The following is a 22,616-nucleotide window of genomic DNA, read 5'->3' on the forward strand; positions in this document are numbered from 1 at the left end:
CCATGTAAATTTCTGTGTGTCACAAGTCTATTTTTCCGCTGCGTTAATTTTCTCTTAATTGGTTGAAAGGACCCAATAAGTGGTATCAGAGCTGATGCCCAAAAACTGTTATCAGAGCTAATGCCTAACAAGTGGTATCAGAGCTGATACCCAACAGAGATAAGCTCGAAGAAGAAAGGAATGTTTTAAAACCTACATGATTGAATGTCTTTGCAAAAAAATGTTTGGTTGCACCGGAATCCTTGGTCGCGTCTATAACGGTTAAGAGGAGAACATTGTTTTTTGATGATTTAAACTTTTACTGATGCTAGAAAGCAACGAGAAAGGAAACCGATTTTTATCTCACCATTTTTTGGCTCAAAATTTTCTTCTTTTCGTTTCACACAGGAAATTCATTCAAATGGTGAAATTGATCAAGGGTTACGATTTGGGAGAATGAGAAGACGATTATTGTCGGACAATAATCGAAAATGCGATCAGCTACACTGGAGATAGAGTTGCACAATGGAGTTGAGAGAAGTTTGAAACAATGTGTTTTGGGTTAGCCTATTCGATATGTTAATTTGACCATGAGAGAGATTGGTGGGTCTACAAAAGTAATTTTTACTCGTTAAGTCGAGTAGAATTTAAATTTTGGGTGCTATTGTAATTAATATTCCAGTTCAATGTACCTGAAGAAGAAAGTTAAATTTAGAAAAGAATTAAAACAACCTGCAAAGTTTGGGGTTAGAAAGTTAAACTTAAAAAATAAATAAATAAAACAACGAGTAAAATTGGAGTTTTTTTCAATGATTGGGCCTTATATTGAAACCTAAATACCCATTTTCAAAGATCTCAAAACCAGTATCTTTGGGAACACAAACCACATCCTTAACAATGTATAGCCATAGTCGACACAAAATCACCTTGAAAAACCAATTCACACATGATGGTGTCCATAATATAAATGCATCCTTGTTTTCATCAAGAAACTACTCAACCTAATAAGCTTGTAGTTGTAGATCAGGAGTTGACAATATTATATTTATAATAATATAATCCTAATTCTTTTGTAGAAATTCTGTCGGATTATATTACTATTTAATTTACTCTTTGAAATTCAATTAATTAGTTTAATTAACAATTTGGTCACTTTTTTTAAGAAATAAATTAAATAGTCATTCACATGCATGTGCTTGTGTTTAGAAGATAGAGTCTCCCTTTCAAAACACATAAATTGATGTGCTTGTCAAAATTTGCTTTAATACGTATACTAAAATGCTATTGATAATAAGAAAAAAAATATATAAATTAATTAATTTTTAATTTGTCTATTTAGATTCAAAATTAATTTTATCACATAGTTAAGAAAAAATTTATTTTTGGATAAAATTGAACTCATTTTTTATTTATCATTGGAAAAAATTACATATTTTCATAATATAATTTTTTATTTTAAAAAGATAACTTGTATTTTTCAAACTAATTAAAATGAAAAGTTAAATAAATTTTGTTATTTATACATAAAAAATGTTTTTAATTATTCTAAAATTTTCAAAATAATTTTCAACTTTAAAGTGAAAATTAAATATGAAAATCTAAAAGAGTTAATGGCCAAGTTAAAATTTTATCAGAAAAAAAAACAAGAGAGATGGTGAAATATATATTTGAGATATTTATCTTTTGTCATTATTTAATGAAATATTCTGACTATTTTTTATGAATGAACTATTTATTTTATATATAAAATACGAAGATCATTTAATTTATTGCAAAGAAAATAGGAATGCACTTGTTAATTGGGCTAGATCTCATGTAGTATAGTAATTTATCCTTTTTTTTTTTTTTTAACATGTGTTTGTATACTTGGGACTTAATTTTTCAGGTAAGGGTGTGCGAACATGCAGTTTGATTTTCTAATTGAACTCAACTACAAAAACAGAAAATCAAATTTGAGTTTTTGTTCAAACCGAGTTGCATAAATCGAATTGAACCTAGTTAAACAGTTCGATTTTGCTTAAAAAATAATTTTTTTTTACTATAATTGATATCAAGATCTAAACCGAAATTATATAAGGTTAGAAATCAAAGTCGAAACTGAAAACCAAATAACCGAATTAATTCAATTCGGCTTAATTTGTCCGTTTTTTACTAAAATATCTTCACCCCCTATTTTTAGATATGTTTACTTCAGAAAGTAATTCACTTTTGTTGATCTAACCCGCACTACCTTTGGTAGCAATTTACCATTTTAATCATTAACTAAAGGGTTAGCAAGGATGATGGTCCAAATTTCCTGAAAAAAAGAAAAAAAGAAAAGAAAAAAAAGATGGTGGTCAACTTCCATCTTTAAATATTTTGGTATATGAAATTCTAATTCCACGTCCAGAAATTATTCAATCTTGATTACAGGTGTGAATGAGAACTTAAAAATAGTTTATATTTTAAAAAGTTTGCAATCTTATAGGCGAATGGATAAAATTTTTGCTGGAAGCCATTTTCTTATGGGTCTGAAGATGAATTAGGGACACTTGTGATATATATATATATATATAATTATAATTGATTACATTTTATGGAGTTGAATTTGTTATGGTTATGAATTTGCTTTTTAATGTATTAAGGCTTTTATGGACCAAAATAACACTATATGGGTAACCCTCTCCTTGGCTCACTCAACTGGTGACAACAATTGTGATTGAGAGGATTTAAATTCGAGACTTCTCACTCCTCACATAAGTGAAAAGATCAATCAGACCACCACCTGGTTGGTTGTTATGGTTACAAATTTGAAGTTCATACCTTACATTAAATACATTTCATTACTAAAATAATATATAAAAAATACATTTGATTATGTTATATTACATTCCAGTACTACTCACTACAAAAAAAAACCTTGATCTCTCAAAAGGAAAAAAAAAAAAAAAAAGACTATAATTTACATATCCCTGTCTTCTATTCTGACTAAACATGTGAAAAACCCTATGCATAATAAGATTACAAATCCTTTCTTCTCTTCCCAGTAGGAATTCATGAAAGAAAGGAAAAAAAAAAAAAAAAAACTCCATAAAAAATCTTTGAAATTATTAATTTTTCATGAGGTTTGCAATCGAGAAGTGAGATCAATGAATACATGTTCTTGACAAGGAATCGTGAGGCCACCCATTGGATGATTGAATCCAAACTCTTCTTCAGCACGATTAAGCAAATCAACAAACAAAGGATGATTTATATATGAAATTGGAACAATGAAACGTTTCTTCTGATATTCTCCAACATATATTGCAATGTGGCCTTTTGGGACATTGGCCGATTGATTTCTTGTCAGAAAATTAGTGTGTGATCTTTTAAGAATTTGCTTAGCACTGAATATTAATTTAGAAGGCATTTTGAATATGCACATGCAAGAGCAAGACCTTGAAAATTCAGAAACTTGGAGTCAGGTATTTATAGAAGCAGATTAATGGGATCCCACAAGAAGGTGATCACATGGCTTTGCTGAATTGGCTTATGTTGATACATATATAGCTAGCTGTTTTGAACAGCTATAGGGATGGAGGAGGCCCACTTGATTCTTGGAAAGTTATGGTCTGAAATAAATATACATCTCAGCCTGTGTGTCCTTTCTAATGCTTCAAAACAGGACTCCCTCAGTAACAATGTAACATCATCAATCAAACATATATAAGCATCTCACACACTCTTTCTCCCATATGCACACCAATCTTATTGTGACTAGGATGAGATTTATGAAATGGGACCTATGTTCTATTTTCAGTTTTTTTTCTTAAAAAATAATTTTAAAGCCACTTCAGTATTTCATATAGGAGGTTTGGCTTGAAATTTATAAGAAATAGCACAATGTGATTTTTTCTGTTTGTTTAGCATAAGTGTTTTGAAGATGTTTAGGTAAAGTTTTCCTGTACAACCTCTAACTTTATAGATAAATAAAGTTTTCTCAGAGATGTAATTTATTTTCGCTGATTGAACCGCAAATTGATTCAACTCATCTACTTGAGTCTTCTCATGATGGTGGCAACAGGACAAGGTCTAGCCATGCAGGTAAATTTAGGAATTATATCACTGCATACCAAGACTAACTTGGGAAAATTATATATATAGGAAAATTATATTGTTGGATATGTATGGACTTTTTAATTTGTTGATTTTGTCAGAATTTTTTTAATTGTTAAGTGTTTAAATAGATAAACTTTTTAATAACGAAGGACATCAGGCTGGGATACTACAATGATTGTGATTAGCTAACAAATTATTGATACAACTGGAATAATTTTTCAGTTTTATTATTTAATGTTTGAATTATAAAATAATGTGATTCAAGGCTTGAATTGTATCTGTTTTCCCATCTGAACACATCAGAAAGTCATGGCATTTGGTAGTGCATATCAGGTTTATAACTTGCTATCTAATTAATAATTGTCTAAATGTGTTTTTTTTTTTTTTTTTTTTTTTTTTTTTTTTTTTTTGTTTAACCAATAAAAAAATAAAAAAAAATTTTTGTTGCTTTTTGGCGTAGGTATTAAACCTGATCTGACCCGTCAGGTCAACTCGGAAAACTGGTAAATCAACCTCACAATCTGACCGGTTTTACTTTTAACAATTTAAGAAAGACAACCCAATTGAACCGATTGACCTATAGTTGAGCAGTCTAGCTGCCCATAATAGCAGTTGTCGAGCCAAAATTAATAAGATTGCCTTTTGCCATAACAGCAGTTGGGTTGGTGCTTTTTGGCATGAAAAACTTGTGGCTTCCATCGTCAGGGAAGGAGACATTTGGAATAATTGGAGGGTTAAAGAAGAATACATGTATACAAGAAAATCAGCTTTCAAATATTCCTACCAAAAACCCAATTGAGTCTTCTAGTAGAATGCAGGTAGGTCGCAAAGTGAAAATGAGAGGTGATTCAAAGGAAGAAAATTCAAGCATTGAGATATGGATTTAGGCATTTGGGGAAGGATATAAATACTTAAATAATACCCAATCCAAAATCTAAATGACAAAATTAATATCTCCTTCTAAGGTCAAATTGCATCATAATAATTTGAAAAGGCACGTGCACCTAATTCCAAATAAAACCTTCCAAAAAAAAAAAAAAAAAAAAGGAACATGTGAAGTTGCATTACAAACAAGTACTTTATATATGCCTCCATTTAGGATAGAATGATATGGTAAGCACATGACTAATAGTTATATTGGTATGGGCAAATACATTGAACAACAGCCTCTCTCTCTCTCTCTCTATATATATATATATATATTCTTGGATCTGGAAGTAACTAACTCATCACAATAACCATAAACATCAGTTAGAAGAGATTTTTATAGGTGGTGGTAGTATCTATTGTGGGACCCTTTGGATCCTCTAGTTAGTATATGATGGTATTATTCCTACTTCATAAACTTGTTGGCTCCATTTTGTTTCATATGCATATGCAAATCATGTAGCTAGAAGTTGTAGTAATTTGAATCCTAATGGAATAAACTATTTAACAATTGAGATAACCTTTATACTTAACTATTTATTAAAAAAATATGATATTTGAGGGACTAAAGACTTAAAAATATATCCTTTGTCTCATATTGAGTTTTCTATTTCATTTTGGAATGAAGATCAAAAGAAAGTTATTTGAAACAACTTTTGTTTTGTGGGAAAGGAAAAATATAAATTGATCCTTTAGTTATAGTCAACTTAACATATGATGACTTTTATTTTCAAAATCTAATTATAAGGCCTCTAATTTATAATTTCATTCATAATTTGGATATTTCGTGCAAAATAGCATCTTTTTAACTATTATCTATATGATGACTTCTATGTAGTAGCAAGTCTTGTGCAAGAACTAATTAACTACTTGCTCCAACATTTTCCTGTAGATAATAGTTAGAATAAATAGTTAAGGGTCCACAAAGAAACAATAACCATATATTACCAACCCTACATGTTTCATTAACCCAAATAAAAACCCTAAACAGAAACTATATATTATAAGAACAAAGCTTGTGGTATGCTAAGCTTGGTTACTACATGTACAAGCAAATCCTTGTGATGCTGTTCTTCAATGCAGGCAATACACAGTACATTGGATGAGTCTTTGTCTCAATATGAACACATTAATGTCTTCTGACTTCAGCCTGAATCGAATGGAGTCAATCTTTTATGATTTTCAAAAAGTAGGTGCTAAGCTTGTTTTATTGCAGTTAATGAAGGCTTCTTGGAGTTGATAAGTAAATATGCTTACTTCCTTCATTAGTCAAGGATTTAAATTATGATGTATTTTATTTATTTTTTTATAAATTTTCTAATTTAATATAAATCCTTTAGCTTTAATTGGGTAGAGGAATGGGTTGAGTATAAGTTGTGAAGATTAACCTGTAATACAATCTTACCCAGGGGCAGACCTATTCGTAGCTGCCATAAAAAAAAGGATTTATGTGTACAGAAATTATTGTAGAATAATTTAATAATGGTTTGAGAAGTACATGAATCAAAATAAAAAGTCAATTCTAGATATTAGTCATGTTTAGCAGTAATTTTTGACATAACTTTTAGTGTTTTGACTTTTTTTATTATTTATAGTGTTCGGTCATAGCATTAATACTAGTATATAGTGTTTGATAGAGTGAATTATAGAAAGTTACTCATTTTAATATTTGATGAAATATTAATAAAATAACTGACAGTTACTAAAACAATTAACAACTTTTAAAATAATTAATTTTGCCTCCTATTATCCTAAAAATAAAAAAATTAAATGCTAAAATCCATTGTTTGTTGCAAATGATTCCTTAGCCTAATATCAAGGAGTGATGCCCTAGGATCAAAAGGTGTTAGGTCCTATTCCCCCTCCCAATTTTCAATAATAAAGTATTTTGTACCCATTATGGTTTGCCCTCAATGGGCTTGGACCGACCATTAACTTGTAGTGAGTCGATGTATTGAGTTTAAGTCTACTATAATTATAGCAGTGTAATATATATAGCTCCGTCCATAGTATCTCTAGCAAAAAAAAAAAAAAAAAGGTTTCATTGTTTGTTTCAGTAAAATGTCCATTATATTTGCTTTCTTTTTTTTTTTTCAATTTTTAAAAATTATTTTTTTATTAAATTTCTTTTTTGAAAATGTACAGGATAGAATTGGTGTGCTAGTTTGGGCTTGAAATTAGAAACTCTAATTGAAATTGCATATCCTTTTATTATGGGTTAACAATTCTTGTCGTAAGATATCCAATGGACTTTACGGCTTTGGAATGTGGTTTAGGATTGTGTTTATTATGTAAGATATTTTTGTTAATCAAAGAGATGATATTCATACCTAGGACTTAAGGTTCAATTGGCAATGTACCAGGTCACTTAGAAAGAATTCTTAGATTTTATCGCCACTAAACACACTTGCAGAAAGAGGCGAAGAGCGGAGTTTGATATAAAACTGATTGTTTATACCGAACAAAAAAAGAGATAATATTCATATCTTAGAGCTAGTCCATATCAGCTAATAAGATCCAGTTTTAACATCAAAATCATCGTCTTCAAGTTAATGCTTCTTAGTTTGATGAACATCCTACTTAATGGAGTATCCATCCAAAAAAACAAATTTTGCATATTGCTTGTACTTGTAGTACTATCTTTTATTTGGTTTATTAGAAATGCCTTTTCTTCCTTTGTAGCTCCTTTTATAGGACAAGCATTGAGCAAATAGAATTGCCGAAGCTTATAAAAAGCTGTAGTGTCGAATATAATTAATTATACTAATTAAACCAATAATTATCTTTCTACCAAAAATGAAAGATAATACAAAACTGAGATCAGACACTGAAATTTGTTTCAGTACATATACAAAACTCTTCCTCTTTATGACGATGCAAGTAAATTAGAAGTTAGATCAAGGAAGGCATCTTCTTTGCAAGGAATTGTAAGCCCACCCATTGGATGATCAAAGCCAAACTCTTCCTCAGCTCGTTTAAGTAAATCTTGAAAAGAAGGGTGACGTAAGTAAGATATTGGTACTACAAATCGCTTCTTCTGCTGCTCTCCAACGTAAACAGCAAGGTGTCCTCTTGGCACCTCCGATTGATCATTTCTTGAAAGAACATATTTCCCTTGAAGTATTTGCTTTACACTAGGAAACATTGATCGCAAGCGAATACCCATTATTTAGATGGTCAAAAAGATGAAAACTTTAATCCAAGTCTTTCGAATAGTGAGAGGAAGTTGGGTTTTTTGGATTTGGCTATTGTGTTGGTTTGTATTTATAGGGTTTTAGAGGTTTGTGGAGTGGAGTGCCATACTTACCAGTTGGGAAAGCGGTGGGGGGTATTGTCGTCAGCAGATTGGCTGTTAGCTTGTTAGGATTTGTGCACATGGGCTATGTTTTAAGTCTAGAATTAATGTTATCTCCAAAACAGATGGCCGTACACAGGTAGCTGGATCAAGTGACGGCCAACAATTACTGCATGTGGAGATACTAGTATATCATAAGAGATCAAATAGAGTGTAAACGAGTTGAACAGGTTTGCAAGTTGCTGAATCTCAACTTTAAAAAAGTTTAAAAAAATTAGATTTGAATGAGCTTGAAATATCATTTAGCTTTATCAATCTATTTTAGGCTTTATGAACCTTGAGCCAAACTAGATTTTACAAGTTAAACTTAAACCTCAAGTCAAGTTCAAATTCAACTAAATTCTATCAAGTCCAGCTTCATGCAAATAGGTTTGAGCTTGGCTGATTTACATTCCTTGAGGCGATCAATTACTCAGCATGTGGAGATTGCTAATTACTACAATACCACAACTACAAGTGAAACCGTCAATCTAGCTGGGGTTTGGACATAGGTGTTATGATATTGGGTTTCATAAATTATAATATCTTAAATCAATGTTTTGTTGCAGCAAATGTTATGTTACATATATTTTGTTAGTACCATTTTTCTGGGGCAATAATTCAAGCACATGCATTACTGTTTAGATTATTACTAACCCTCAAAATGCCTACATGTATATACATATATAGTTGCTATTTACTCTGAGTTCCAATTATAATAATTACGGTTCTCATGCATGTACCTGCAATATTGACTCCTAGGTGATAATAATGGGATAAGCAGATGCACGTGCGTTTTGATATGCTGATGTCAAGATTGAGAGATAGACATAGACTTGTAAAATTCCTTATCAAGATTCAAGAATCAAGATATATGTATATATATATATTATCAAGTTCAGAGTTTTAGAAATTCTGCAGCTAGATGTGCGATGGTTTTCCGGATCTAGCAGCCAATAAAATCAGCAAGTTGGCGCCAAGAAAATGCTAAAAAGCCCATAGAGTCTAGAAGAATTTTATTATATTTGTGACCAGTTAGTTTATATTCTATTTTTAGCAGTGTTTTGATAATTTCCTATTGTGGGACCTTACACACCCAAGTTGGGTCGTGAAGGACAAAGTACAAGTTGCTTGCTGCCGTGCAACGATCAATGTCCTAAGTTATCTTATCATTTTTCTTTAGGAGAAAAAAGAAGAAAAAATATCCACTAACTGCGTAGATATACCTCTGTGCTTGTATATTTTGTGTATATATATATATATATATATATATATATGTATTTTTAGCCCCCCCCCCCCCCCCAAAAAAAAAAAAAAAAAAAAAAATCATATTTAGCTTTCTTGAATTCACAGTCATCAAATTAAAACTTTTTGTTTCCATGCACACAGGATATATATGTCTTATGATCTTATCCTTGATATAGTACGTAGTCAATGTTAAAGGTTAATTGAAAACAAGAATAGCGGTGTCATTGGAATATGGGTAGTATTAAGGAGTTATCAACACAAAGTCTAAAACATCAATATTTGCAACAACCATCCGGTTCCCAATTCCCAAAGGCATTTTGTGATTTATGTTGGACAGAAATAGAAGAAGCAATTTGAAGTTCCAACTTCCTTTTGAAGCATCCATTTCAGAAATTGTCATGTCAACCTGAAGAAGATTTGGGTTTCAATGATCTAATTTTTGGTCTCACAATTCCATGTCCTAAGCATGATTTTGTCATTGTCATTTCTCATCCAAACACTTCTTATAGTTGACTTACTCTTTAATTTGTGTTTTTTTTTTTTATGCTTTCTTAATTTGATTTACTTTTTTTTTTGTTCATAAATGTTCATTTTATAGATTTTGATGATGATAATAATAATAATAGCAACTTTATTTTTGGCCTGATAAAAAGTAAATTATAATAATACCAAATTTATCATATGGTACTTTCAAAAGTAAGCTTTATGAATTTCTTTTATTCACGTTTCCATTTGACATCTATTTTAATGATAAATCACATTTCGTTTGCAATGAAATTTATGTATTTATTTATTTATTCGATAGGAGGTTTAATGAGCTAAAAAAATATATTGGACTATACAAAAAGTGGTAATCATTTCCCTCACTTACCAAATTGGTAAAAATTATTGTAAAGGAGAGGTCTCAAAGTTGAGATTTTATTTCTTATATAAGTGAAAAGAATAATTATACCACTTAGTTATGAAATTTATTTTAAAATAATAATCTATTCAAGTATTAAAATTTGTGTTTTAAAAAATTGTTTAATAAAAAAAATTATGTCATATTTGAGATGTTAGGATATTTTTACAGATTATTTTTTCTCTACCAAATATGATTATGGAGTTTCAATTTAACCCTAATTTTAATTAATTAAACAAAGATTTAAATATTTTAATTAATAGATAAAGAAAGAATTTGAAATTCACTCGAGATGCGACTGCTGTTACTGTTATGAACAACAAGAGTTTAGGATATATGTATATTCTTTTTCTTGAAGATGGGTCTCGTACGTCAAAAAGAAGCTTAAAATTGAAGAAAATGATATTTTTTTTTGACTTTATTGACACTAAAATCATGGACCCATAATTTTTAATTAGACAAGTAGACTATTACTCTTCAAACGAACCGACTTTATATTTCACCAGGAAGGCAGGAACCGATCTAAACAATTAAAAACCGATCAAATTGGTCAAAACCACTAATTTTGGTTTCAAATTCCGTTTTCTAGAAACAACAAAATATTATGGCCAGTATTTAATTGAAAAGCAGCGTCGACCATAATCAAAATCTAGATCCGACCGGCCTAGTCAATCTGATTCGGCTTTTACTAGCCACAAGACTAGAGATAAAAATAGCGCGAATACCCGAAAATTTTGAACTATCAGTATCCGCATCTTTTTAAAATTTTATCCGTCTCAAACCCAATGGATAGACATCCATAAATTATAAATTATCACAATCCAAATTCGTTTAATAAATATATATTTTTATTAAAAAATGGATAGGGTATATATAGATACCCATATTCAAATCGTTTATTATAACGGGTATACAGAGTCTTATACCCATACCTTAATATATCCATTGCAAGTAATAATTTCATTATTTATATTTATCTCAAACTCACGTATAACTATTTTATTTTAGTTGAACGGATTGGAGCGGAATGGTAATCTAAATACCTGTCCCATTTCCATTTCTACACAAGAATAGAATCGTTGGCCCGCCACTGACTATAGATTCAGCCCAAATTTAAATTTCAAAACATGTGCTACCTACCTATTGGACTGTGCTTCTGGCAAGCGGTATCTATATCATGTGTTAAGAAGCATATATATTCTTTAATTCAAAAATACTTGGCACATGTACTTACCTTCATCAACATCACCCATATACTAAATAAATAGTTAATATTATTTGAAAATAAAATTTCATAATTTATTTATTATTTTATATTTTTCCCTGCCTTATCGTACCAAATACTTTTGTTGAATTAACTTGATATATGGGTGACATATACGCTAAATGTAGTAGAACGCATGAGAAATTTAAACACTAACAGTGTACAACTTTTAAATTTTCTAATGTATAAAAACTACTTACTGTCCAGAATTACAAATTTCAATGTCGTAGTTGATCAATTAGATATAACAACCTTAAATATCAAAATATGTAAAACAATGTTTACAAAATAAATGTTTTCTGCTCCATTTTTGTGTCAATAACCTGATCATAAGCCAGCCGACGTACTTCAGATTATGAAATCATACGCCAAAATATTTGCGTGTACGCGGACACACACACACAAGAAGGTAAAAGATTATATATATGCTTGGTAAAAGTTTGAATTTTTATAGTAATAAAAAACAAGTTCTTATCAAAAATTCTACAACAGAAACAATTGATAATTTACAAATCATATATAACATCTAAATGAAACTGAACTAATTAATTTATCCAAGAAGAATAAGATGAAGAAAAACAAAAAATGAGACAGACTTAGTCGTCTCAAATTGTTTGTTTATGAACTTAAAACTGAAGTTAGAGTAATGAAATACTCTTCAGTGCAAGGTAACGTAAGACCGCCCATTGGATGATCAAATCCAAACTCTTCTTCTGCTTTATGAAGCAAATCCAAGAACAAAGGATGGTTCAAAAACGATATTGGAATTACAAATCTCTTTCTATACCCATCTCCAACGTAAACAGCAATGTGGCCTTTAGGAACACTATTACTACTAGTAGCCAAAACGCTTGCGATTTTCGCTGAAAGACTGCGTTGAAGCTTTTGTTTGGCATGAGCTATCCCCATCAGTTGAATACCCATTTCAGGAAAATGATAAGTCTAGCTAATTTTGTTTGGAATGATTTACTTTGGCTTGAAATGTATGTCTCTGTTACTTGGGTATATATAGGAGCTTCTAAACCTAGCTGCTATAAAGAAATGGATATGTGATATGAAGGTGAGAATGAGATGGTGAATATTGAGAGGTTATTGAAGAATATTAAGGAACACATCAGGTGAAGGACTTGTTGAACTTTCACATGGTATGCTTTGTTTGTTACTAGACATAACATGCCCTACCACCTTTAAGACCAAAAGAGAGGTGCAAATGTGTGTGTGTGTATATATATAAATATTTCTATATTTGTAGTTCTGTAGTATAAAAAAGAAGCCAAACACGGCCCAAACCGTATCCACCACAGGCTCCGTCCTGACAGCTAGCAGTGCGCTCTCTTTCTCTCTTGCTTTATAAATGGATATACAGTAGGAGTTTTTTTTTTTTTTTTTTTTTTTTTTAAATGGAACAGGATTGGCCTGTTCATCTGGTTAAAACGCAAATTAGCTGCTATCTATTACAAAGGACGAAGCTAGGTGTAGGGTAACATGGGTAACTGTACCCCTTCTCTTTAAAAAAAAAAAAAAAAAAGAAAAAAGTTAAAATTGTTGTACAAATTCAAGGTGTGAGAACCTTGTTTTTGGTTATTTTCAAAGCACTCATGCCATTTTTGACCCCCTTAACTTGTGTGCCATACGATTTGCTCCCTTCTATTTAAATTTTGGTTTTATCCTGTTAATACGGGTAGCTTTTATAAAAGATTTATAAAATACTTCAACTCTTGAAGTAGATGCTACATAATTGGTTCTCCTCTTTCAAATTATATAAATAAGGATCATGCTAAAATGATCATTTTATAGATACCGAAAATAAACTAAATCAAACAGTTCTATTTCAATTTGATTTAATGAAATTTAGAGCTTAGTATGAATTTAAAGTCAATGGGAAAAATCTTTAAATATCTAAATTAAAATAGACAAATGGTTCAAGCGTAGAAGTGAAGTCTAAAAATTTTGGCTTTGATAGCAAAACATACAATACAAGCAAATTTTTAGATTTTTTTCAATAATATAATTTTTTTTTTTCAAAAAGTTACTTGAACGTATATATATTTTTTTAAGTTCAATTCAGTTGGTCAAGTCATGATTCAGTGAGTCACCGATCCGATTTAATTTCAAAAATAATAATATATAGGTATACACAAACATACAGTGGAAGGTACTGATCTAATCTAATCAATGAAAACCAAATTGACTCGTTGACGCGTGCAAACATGCTTTTGCATAAAAAGAGTTGTCTCAATCGAAATTGTTTTGCCTGTTATTCATACGTACTGAAGCATTGAACTTAGACTGCTAGTGTTATCTGTGGGCTGCTATGCAGCCAACAACTACCCTACTATAGTCCCCAGTTGCTGGATGAGTTCTGTGTCCCTACTCTTTTTTTTTTTTTGGTTTAAATTAGCATATGTCACGTATATTAATTGGTGGCTGCAGATTAAACCGTGAACCACCTACTTTTACGTATTCCAAACGGTTTTATTTAGAAAACGTTTCTTGAAATTTCTTTTTCCTTTCTGAAATCATATGAATCGTTGTGGTTCAAAAATTTGGTCCCGTGATTAAGAAAATAATTAAATTATATAACTTCTTTATTAATCTGCCAGTGGAAAAGAGGAAGGCGGTAATATGAGTTTAAAGAAATTAGAAAAAATAATTAATGTATTAAATAAAAATAAAGGTAAATTTTTTTAAAAAATAATTAATAGTATTTTTTTTAATCTTTTAAAATGAGAGATAAAAGCGCATGATATCATAATTAATTAATAGTAGCACTACTCATTTTTATTTCTAAATGTTTTTTTCGTCATATTTCTAACTACAAGTTTCAGAGATGATATCATAATTAATTAATTAATGTCATAACGTTTTGACTTAGACTTGCTGAATATTAATGGTTTTATTAATAACAAAACGAGTAGCTGACTAAACCATGGTTGATAAAAATTATTCAAAAATTTTTTTGTTTATTTTATTTATAAGAGGTTGATTTAATAATTTTTAGTACTTCCTCAATCCCTTATAAATATTAGTGATTTAATATTTTTCTATCGTGATTAAAGAAGTGCTTAATTTTTCTATGGAGTCATAAAATATTTATTAATTTGATTAAATTACTATTTATTTCACATTATTAATAGTTAATGTATTTAATATATATTACGTGTGTTCCATACTACTTGTCACATTTAAAATTTCACGTACTTTTAAGAAAATAATTAAATTTGTCTAAATTAAAATAAATTATTGAGTAAATCGACTATATTATATACCTTTAATTCAATGCTCCTATATCTAAACATCAAAGAATTATTGGTCATATACAAGCGTAAACATGGAAAAAAAAATTTATTACTCTTTGAAACTATAAATGTGATAAGTACTCTCTCTGTCCTAAAATATAAATCATTTAAAATTTTTGCACAGCAATTAAGAAATCAATTAATTCTCCTAGATTAAAATAAACCCAAGGGTAATTTGACCAAATTATCTTTTATTTCAAAACCAGTAGTTACTTGTGAAAGTATTTATTGTATCTAATATAAACAAGGGTAATATTAAAAAAATATCAGTTATTACTCCTTAAAATACTCAAAATGATTTATATAACGACTTATATTTTGAACCAGAAGAAGTATTTCAGAATAAATTATTTTTTAAATGTGACGAGTGTTATGGAATTGATATAGTATAATGGAAAGATCGAAAAAATTTCATTAATTATTTAAAAAGATTTATATTAATGACACAGAATTTTGACATGCATGCATTCCTGCTTACACTATTAATTTCTTAGTCATAAATGCTATATATATTGTTTAACAATAAGTCATTAAAGACTACTTGAGGTCAACGTAACCATAGTTGCACATTAATTGAGTTTGTTGCAAGATTTGAATGAAAGAATTTGTGGCATTATTTTTTTTTAAAAAAATATATCTTTTTATCACATTTTTATACATATAGAAAGAATCAGTACTGAAGAATTAAACAATTAAAAAACTTTATATATATTTGGATAATGTCACATTATCAAAGAAAATTATCACCATTTCTTTAGAGCGTTAGAATTGGCAATAAATATCAATTAAAGGTGCAAGTCCGGCATGGATTATGGTTTGTTTTGGCAAAATTATTTATTTTTTAGCTGTCTTAAAAATGTCATGTTGTATATGCATTTATCATTAGGTTATACCTTAGTGTGCTAAAATTGTCAGTTATTTTATTAGTGTTTCACTAAATATTACAAGGAATAATATTGAATAGTCAGTTCATTCAAATTCTAAACACTAATATAAATATATGTCATTGATCACTATAAAATATAGATATAGTGTTTTAATCTAGTTAGCTTTGTTCGGCAATAATGTTTATTATGTTGACATAGTCAACTTATTATTTGGTATTCGGCGGCGTAATATTTATACTGGTATTTAGAATTTGAAGAAATGGATTATAAAACATTACTCCATTCAACATTAGATGAAATGTTGATAAAACAACTATATAAATAACTAATTTTGTCAAGATAACTCTAGTCAAAGTACCAAATGCTACCCAAAAATTACGTATTATGCTTCTAGCTAGATCGGTCAAATGTCACTAAGAGTTACTGCACTACAAAAAAAACGTTATTTTGCGACCGATAAATCGGTCACAAAATGGCACATATCGGTCGCTAATTTCACTTAGCGACCGACAGATATCGGTCACAAACTACCTGGTTGCAAAAGTTTTTTGCGACTGACGAAGTCATCGGTCGCAAATGAGCGACCGATATAATCGGTCTCAAATTTGAATAATCGGTCGCAATTTTTGGTCGTGGTTGATTTGGAAACTCTGTCGTAAATTTGGTCGCAGAAAAATCTGTCGCAATTTTTAAAATAGGTCGCAAATCGGTCGCAAAAAATAAATTTAAAATTTTATTTTTTGGTATCAAATAGGTCGTAAATCGGTCGCAAAAGTGAAAAAAAAAATTAAATATTATTATAAAACCATAATTTTTCCGCACCTGTGAAAATTGACATATATACATATATATCACACACGCAATTCAAGAACAATATAAAAATGTAATTTTTATTGTACTGAACAAAATATCAAAATACAAATGAAAAACTAAAAAGGACTAAAATCAAATCTACGTTGCTGCTCATCTGCAGGATTCGATGTCAGATCTCCCGATGTCGGATCGCCGGGAGGAGTACCTGCTGGATGTGATGTAGCACCAGGAGGGGTGACCAAGGTATCGTCTGCAGCATCGGGATCAGGAGCCGGTAGTGGCTGCTGCTGAGACGTCGAAACATTTCGGTCTGCAGCAGGCGCAAGATCAGAGGAAGAAGTACTATCACCGGGCTCACCGGACAGCCGCATCACATGCGCTCTAAGCTCTGCAATCTGTCTCTGCTGATCAATTCTAGGACAAGTTCAATGCAAGAGAACACAAGTTCAATTCTAGGACAAAGCACTTTGCTGGGCAGCAAACTCTTTTGATTGACTGACTGCATTTGGCCATAGTTTGCTTCTTGATACATCCTCCCTGATTTCTCCTCCACTAAACCTCTCTCGTATTATCCAGAATGATTACCTTGGTGTCTTTATTGTTAAAAAAAAAAAAAAAAGAATCAAATTTTCAAATGAATGCCACGTTAAGAAGATAGTTAATTCAGACAAAACTAAATAGTTGATAACTCAATATTCATTGTCGGATTCAAGGTATATAGTAACCAAAAAACTTCAGGCCAGCTGTAAGAAACTCAAACAACTACTTACGTATCTCCTTAAAACTTGGAAATGTAGGATAAAGCTACTTAACAGAATAAGGAATTAAAGAACAGGAAGGAAAAGTGAGATGTAGAGCACAATTTTGTCCCATCTATATAAATGAGTTTATAAGAGAGGAACTTAATACAAGGAATCCATACAGATGTGCATTTTGTGGGGTACTAAAGTACTACAGATGCATGAATCTGCCTTCAACGTTAATTTCGGAATTAGGGTTTGATTTTCTTTGAGGGAAGCACGTAAAATATCTTTGATTTTAGGTGTTTTTGTGAATTAAGGGGCCACTTTGAATCTGTAGTGTTAAGAGACAAAGAAATGTGTAGAAACAACATGTCCATCGATTGAATGTGCTATCCAAAATTGTTAATGGACATTCAATTTTATGTCTGTTGGTGAAACGATGTTGTCTTTGAAGATAACTTCATCTACCTACAGGTTTTGTTCCGCGTGGAAAGAAAACAGGATGGTAAAGTGTTGTTTTCTGAAAATGTGTGATGTTTGGGATTAAGACGGTTTTGGATAATTTGAATGAGTGTAGGTGGGAACAAAACATAGCTATGCAAATTAAATACGTAATGACATCTATGGGAAATATCATGAAGTGGGTTACAATAAGAACAAATAGGAAAGGCTGTGTTCTAATATACACTATTTTATTCATAAAAAAGACAGGTGTAATTAGGACGTGTAATACCCACATTTATAATTTTATGGCCTTTTCCTTTCTCTTATTTATCCGATGTGTATATAGCAGGAGTTGAATTGTTAGCTCCAATAACACTTTATTATGGAGTTAGCCTTTATATAGTAAAATCATGATTCCATACAGGATGATTATATGAAATCACAAACCAATTATAGAATACAATTGTTTGAAATCCATTTTTTGAAACTCAAAAGAAGTAACTGCAATAGAGAGAAAAAAATTACAAAATCTATAGGACCCATGTACAATCTGTTTGTCTATTATTAGTCTGAAATTTTATCGTATAAGTTTTCTTTTGTCACGAGTCTATTACTATTTTCTAAAAATATAACCGACAGGAAAACCGTTTCTTTGCCTGTCCAAGGTTTCTTTTATCTCCATGATATATATATATATATATATATATATATATATATATATATATATATATATATATATATATTATAGAAGCAGCCCCTGGAATCTACAGGGCTAAGTGTTGCACCATAATAGTGGTATCCAAAAACTCGTAGGAATCACCTCTAAAATTTGTATGTAATGTATTTTTTTTATCAGCAAATATAAATTAATTATTATTAGAAAATAGCTGAAGCAAATAGGAAAAACTCCCATAATCCAGGATTCTACTCCCAAGCCAGCAAGCTTTCTCCAATACACCTTTAAAACCTAGACCTGAAAAAGAGGAGAAAAGCCTATTGCATATATAAAAATAAAACCGCAACCTGAAAATAACTAAAAAGAGGCAGAGATAGAGAATTAAAATTAATTCGGCTTCTTTTCATGAGTGAGGAAAAGAAGCAACAAGGGAAAATAAAACTCTTTCAATCAATTATCTCAAGAGCTAGTAAATGAGATTAAAGCCAAGCTAAAAAAGGATTCACCTGATCAACTACTTTCTTTGCTAAGGTATCGGCAAATAAGTTTTTAGATCTGTTTGCATGGATGCAAAACACATATGATAAAGAAGACACGATGGAATCCAGCTTATTGAAATTTATCCACTATGGCAAGGTCTTGAAAGTTTATTTGTGGCCCATAAAACAACATTTTTTGAATCTGATTTAATAATTAAAGAGATAGAGTTGTATTAAGAAGAGACATAAATCTCCAATGCTTGTATAAGTGCAAGCATTTCAGCTTGATTTGAATCCATGACACCAGTACTTTTGTAGAAAATGCAAAGAACAATGCCGTTTGAATCCCTTCAGACGCCTCCGATACTCACTAGACCTAATTTTCCTTTCAACGAACCATCTACGTTGAATTTTTATGTAATGTATGATTTAGACTGGCGGTGGACTAATATCTAGACTATGGAATCTAGCCCAACATTAATAACATCTCTTACAGGGATTTAAGTGGAAAAAAGAAACTTGATGTACAGATTGAGATTGTTATTGTTTAAGTAGTAGATTTTTGGGCAAAAGATTAAGGTTTATCATGTTACCTTATTGGACATATATTTCTAATTTTACATATACCAGTTTTTGACAACTTGCATTTGCACGTCAATACTCATTATAGTTACTCGTTTTTTGTTTAAATATAATTCGTTGATTTTTTTGTGATATAATAAAAATGATAATAAGTTATTGAGAAAAAAGATAAATATAAAAATGATTTTTTTAGTGTGAAGATTATGAATGTAAACAAAATGAATGAGTGTTATAAAAAAAAGTAATGAAACAGTAAATATTTATATTCTCATAGTGAGAGATAATAAATATTTCATAATAAAAATTATTGGATATCAACTCACAATCTCTTAAAGAGATACTATGAAATTTTTTCAAATAAAATATTTCAAACTATATCAAATTGGTTAGAAGAGAAATTTCAATAATACTTAATTCTTATGATGATGATGATGAAAGAAAATGGTGCGTGCATGGCCACATGGTTAATAGCTTCAGTAGTTGTGGTCGAGGATATTGCTCAAAAAAAAAAAAAAAAAAAAGTTGGAAAAAAAAAAAAAATCAAATGAAAGAGAGCTAGATGCTTCCATTCAACCCATCATTCTTTCAATAAGTAGCCCCATCTTCATATGATCATCACTTTCATATGTTGTGGTTTTCAAAAGGTCAAGACAGAAATGAGTGCCACTTTCTCTTTTGCTTGGTTCAAAACTTCAACAAAGAACGTGCAATGGCGATTTATGACATATCAATAGCTAGCCAAAAGAATATATACGATCGAAGATTTTATTCGTACGTTGCACACTTGTTAATTTCTATCTAGCCTTTCAAATAATAATTTCAGCTAAGGGCAGAAGTACTACTTTGAATTTCTTAAAGTGGTAGGCCATGTTAATTTCTCAAGTTATACAATGAAGAATTGTCCTTTAAAATCTTATCTTTATTTTAGTAACATAGCCATGTGAATGATTGGGACATGTGTCCTTAACCCTTTCCCATTATTTCAAGTCTTTCCATCTCATAATGTTTGAAAGAGTTCTTGTTCTATATGTATATATAATGTAAACACCTAACTCAAGAATATAGCAATTCATTGCCATAATGCTATAAATATTATAAAAAGACAATTTATATCTTGCCATCAAATGTTTTCCAAAGTTTTTTTTCTTCTTACGTTAATTTGGCTTACTAGGATTTTGAACCTGCAACTTTACTATTCTAAGTAAACTCATTGATGGATATTTGTTTGCTTCGAGTGAAATTATATACCCCATTATTTTGTCTAAAATCCCCATGTACATATTAATTTGATGGACAAGGGGCTTCAAATACTAAATGATTAAAAAGAAAAAAGTCTAATATACCCGTTGATGCTATTTCTTTTACCTCCAGATCTCTTTATTAGAGGAACGCAACTTTCTTGACAGAGCTCTTGAGGAGTTGCATAAGAAAGAGTAAAAAATTGTAACTGTACAATGTAAATTGGTGGTTGCTTGGCTAACCTTAACAAACTATTAGCAGATGCCTGATATTTACTAGCATGATATGGATTCAGGTTGACATATTGGCAAACAAGTAACAACAGGTTTCTCTACTGGTGAAGCTTGGTCGCCTTGAAGAGGGTTCTGAATTATACAGGGTGTTACTAGCCATGAATCCTGACACTTTCACAGGTAATTTTGTAATCTTTCTCAATGTGGAAAGTAAATACCTTACATGAAAATTCAGGGTTAATAGACTGCAGAAATAGACATTTTCTGGATGATAATGTCTTCTTCAATTAGAAAACAATGCAACATTAACTCTAGCGGAGATTTCTGTAAGGATAGGAATCATAATTAGTCTTTCGGTAATAAACTTGATTATCATTTTGAAAACCAGTAATTGTTTTTGATAGCCTCTAACATATTAAAGAGAAAGAATCAATTGTGTTTAGAGTTCCATTGCTTCGAGAGCCCCTTTCTTTTGAAAAATAATATTGTTTATATAAGGTTCTTTCTGAAATCCCAAATCAGTATTTATTTGGGAAAAGATATATATTCCTATTTAGAACTCTATGCTAAATATCACTATTAATCCCTACAATTGTTGGAGACTTGCATGGAAATTACTAGTAAATCTCTAGTAAATATTTCTATTCTATCTGTTTACAAATCTTTATCCTCTAATTTTGAAGAATATTGCCAAGGCTACTCGACTTGCACGTCTTTGGATTATAAGATCTTGTACATTTTGTAATTACTGGTTATAAGAACGGTGGAAAAGTGAACAGTATCAGACGACAGTCAAAGATGAATGTAGACCCATCGACAGGGATAATCAATTCAATCCTGGAAGAGGCATCGACTATTTTGAAGAGCTCAACTGATAAGAAGAAGCTTCAAAAAATAGTTAATGCAATCAACTATTAATTACTTATGAATATTCATATCAAACGCCTATAGTTATAACTTGGTTATTAAGTAATCTACGGGTTGTGGCTTAATTGGCAACGATGGCTGGACATGTGGAAAGAGCTTTCGAGTTTAATTCCTACTAAACACATTTGCAGGGAGAAGCGAAGAGCCTTAACTGTGACTAAGCTTCGAGGCGGATTAATCTGTCCTTAATAATAGAGTCCGGATACCGATAGTTTATACAATGTAGTTATTAAGTATAAATTAGCAATTAACTACCTAAATCAGGTGAATTAAACACATACTTAATTGTTAAATGGATTCAAGATCAAAATCAGGCCTTCCAAGATGCATTTATTTATTTCAATAAAATATAGCCTGATTTAAAATGGAGATGAAAAAGTCATTATTCATATGAATTGAAAACTTATAATTTTTCATAAATTCAAATATTAATCTTAAATACATTTATAAATAACGAAATAACATATAATCATATTGTGTTAAATCGGATGGAGCACTCAAAAATACCCTATATATCCATTACTATTCCTAGATGAAAGATGACTTGATCTCCTTTCTCTA

General features: G+C 30.4%; 3 protein-coding genes across 3 annotated transcripts; all 3 read right to left on the reverse strand.

Moving 5' to 3' along the window:
• Positions 1–2,935: 2,935 nt before the first annotated feature.
• Positions 2,936–3,385, reverse strand: LOC105643799 (auxin-responsive protein SAUR21). The gene has a single exon (XM_020683112.2). It carries the CDS (start codon positions 3,383–3,385, stop codon positions 3,077–3,079), a length of 309 nt encoding a protein of 102 aa, XP_020538771.1. The 3' UTR covers positions 2,936–3,076.
• Positions 3,386–7,712: 4,327 nt separating this feature from the next.
• On the reverse strand, positions 7,713–8,234 carry LOC110010507 (auxin-responsive protein SAUR21). The gene has a single exon (XM_020683140.3). The coding sequence runs from the start codon at positions 8,150–8,152 to the stop codon at positions 7,853–7,855; it is 300 nt and encodes a 99-aa protein (XP_020538799.1). The 5' UTR covers positions 8,153–8,234; the 3' UTR covers positions 7,713–7,852.
• Positions 8,235–12,260: 4,026 nt separating this feature from the next.
• LOC105643800 (SAUR-like auxin-responsive protein family) lies at positions 12,261–12,926 on the reverse strand. Its single transcript, XM_012229013.4, has one exon. The coding sequence runs from the start codon at positions 12,655–12,657 to the stop codon at positions 12,352–12,354; it is 306 nt and encodes a 101-aa protein (XP_012084403.1). The 5' UTR covers positions 12,658–12,926; the 3' UTR covers positions 12,261–12,351.
• Between the last annotated feature and the right edge of the window lie 9,690 nt (positions 12,927–22,616).

The sequence above is a fragment of the Jatropha curcas genome, chromosome 1 (assembly GCF_041381405.1).
Source record: "Jatropha curcas cultivar XTBG-Jc1 chromosome 1, XTBG_Jcur_1.0, whole genome shotgun sequence".
Lineage (NCBI taxonomy): Eukaryota > Viridiplantae > Streptophyta > Magnoliopsida > Malpighiales > Euphorbiaceae > Jatropha > Jatropha curcas.

Coding starts and splice junctions, on each gene's coding strand:
- LOC105643799 (XM_020683112.2), bottom strand. CDS start 3,385: ATGTGCATATTCAAAATGCCTTCTAAATTAATATTCAGTGCTAAGCAA.
- LOC105643800 (XM_012229013.4), bottom strand. CDS start 12,657: ATGGGTATTCAACTGATGGGGATAGCTCATGCCAAACAAAAGCTTCAA.
- LOC110010507 (XM_020683140.3), bottom strand. CDS start 8,152: ATGGGTATTCGCTTGCGATCAATGTTTCCTAGTGTAAAGCAAATACTT.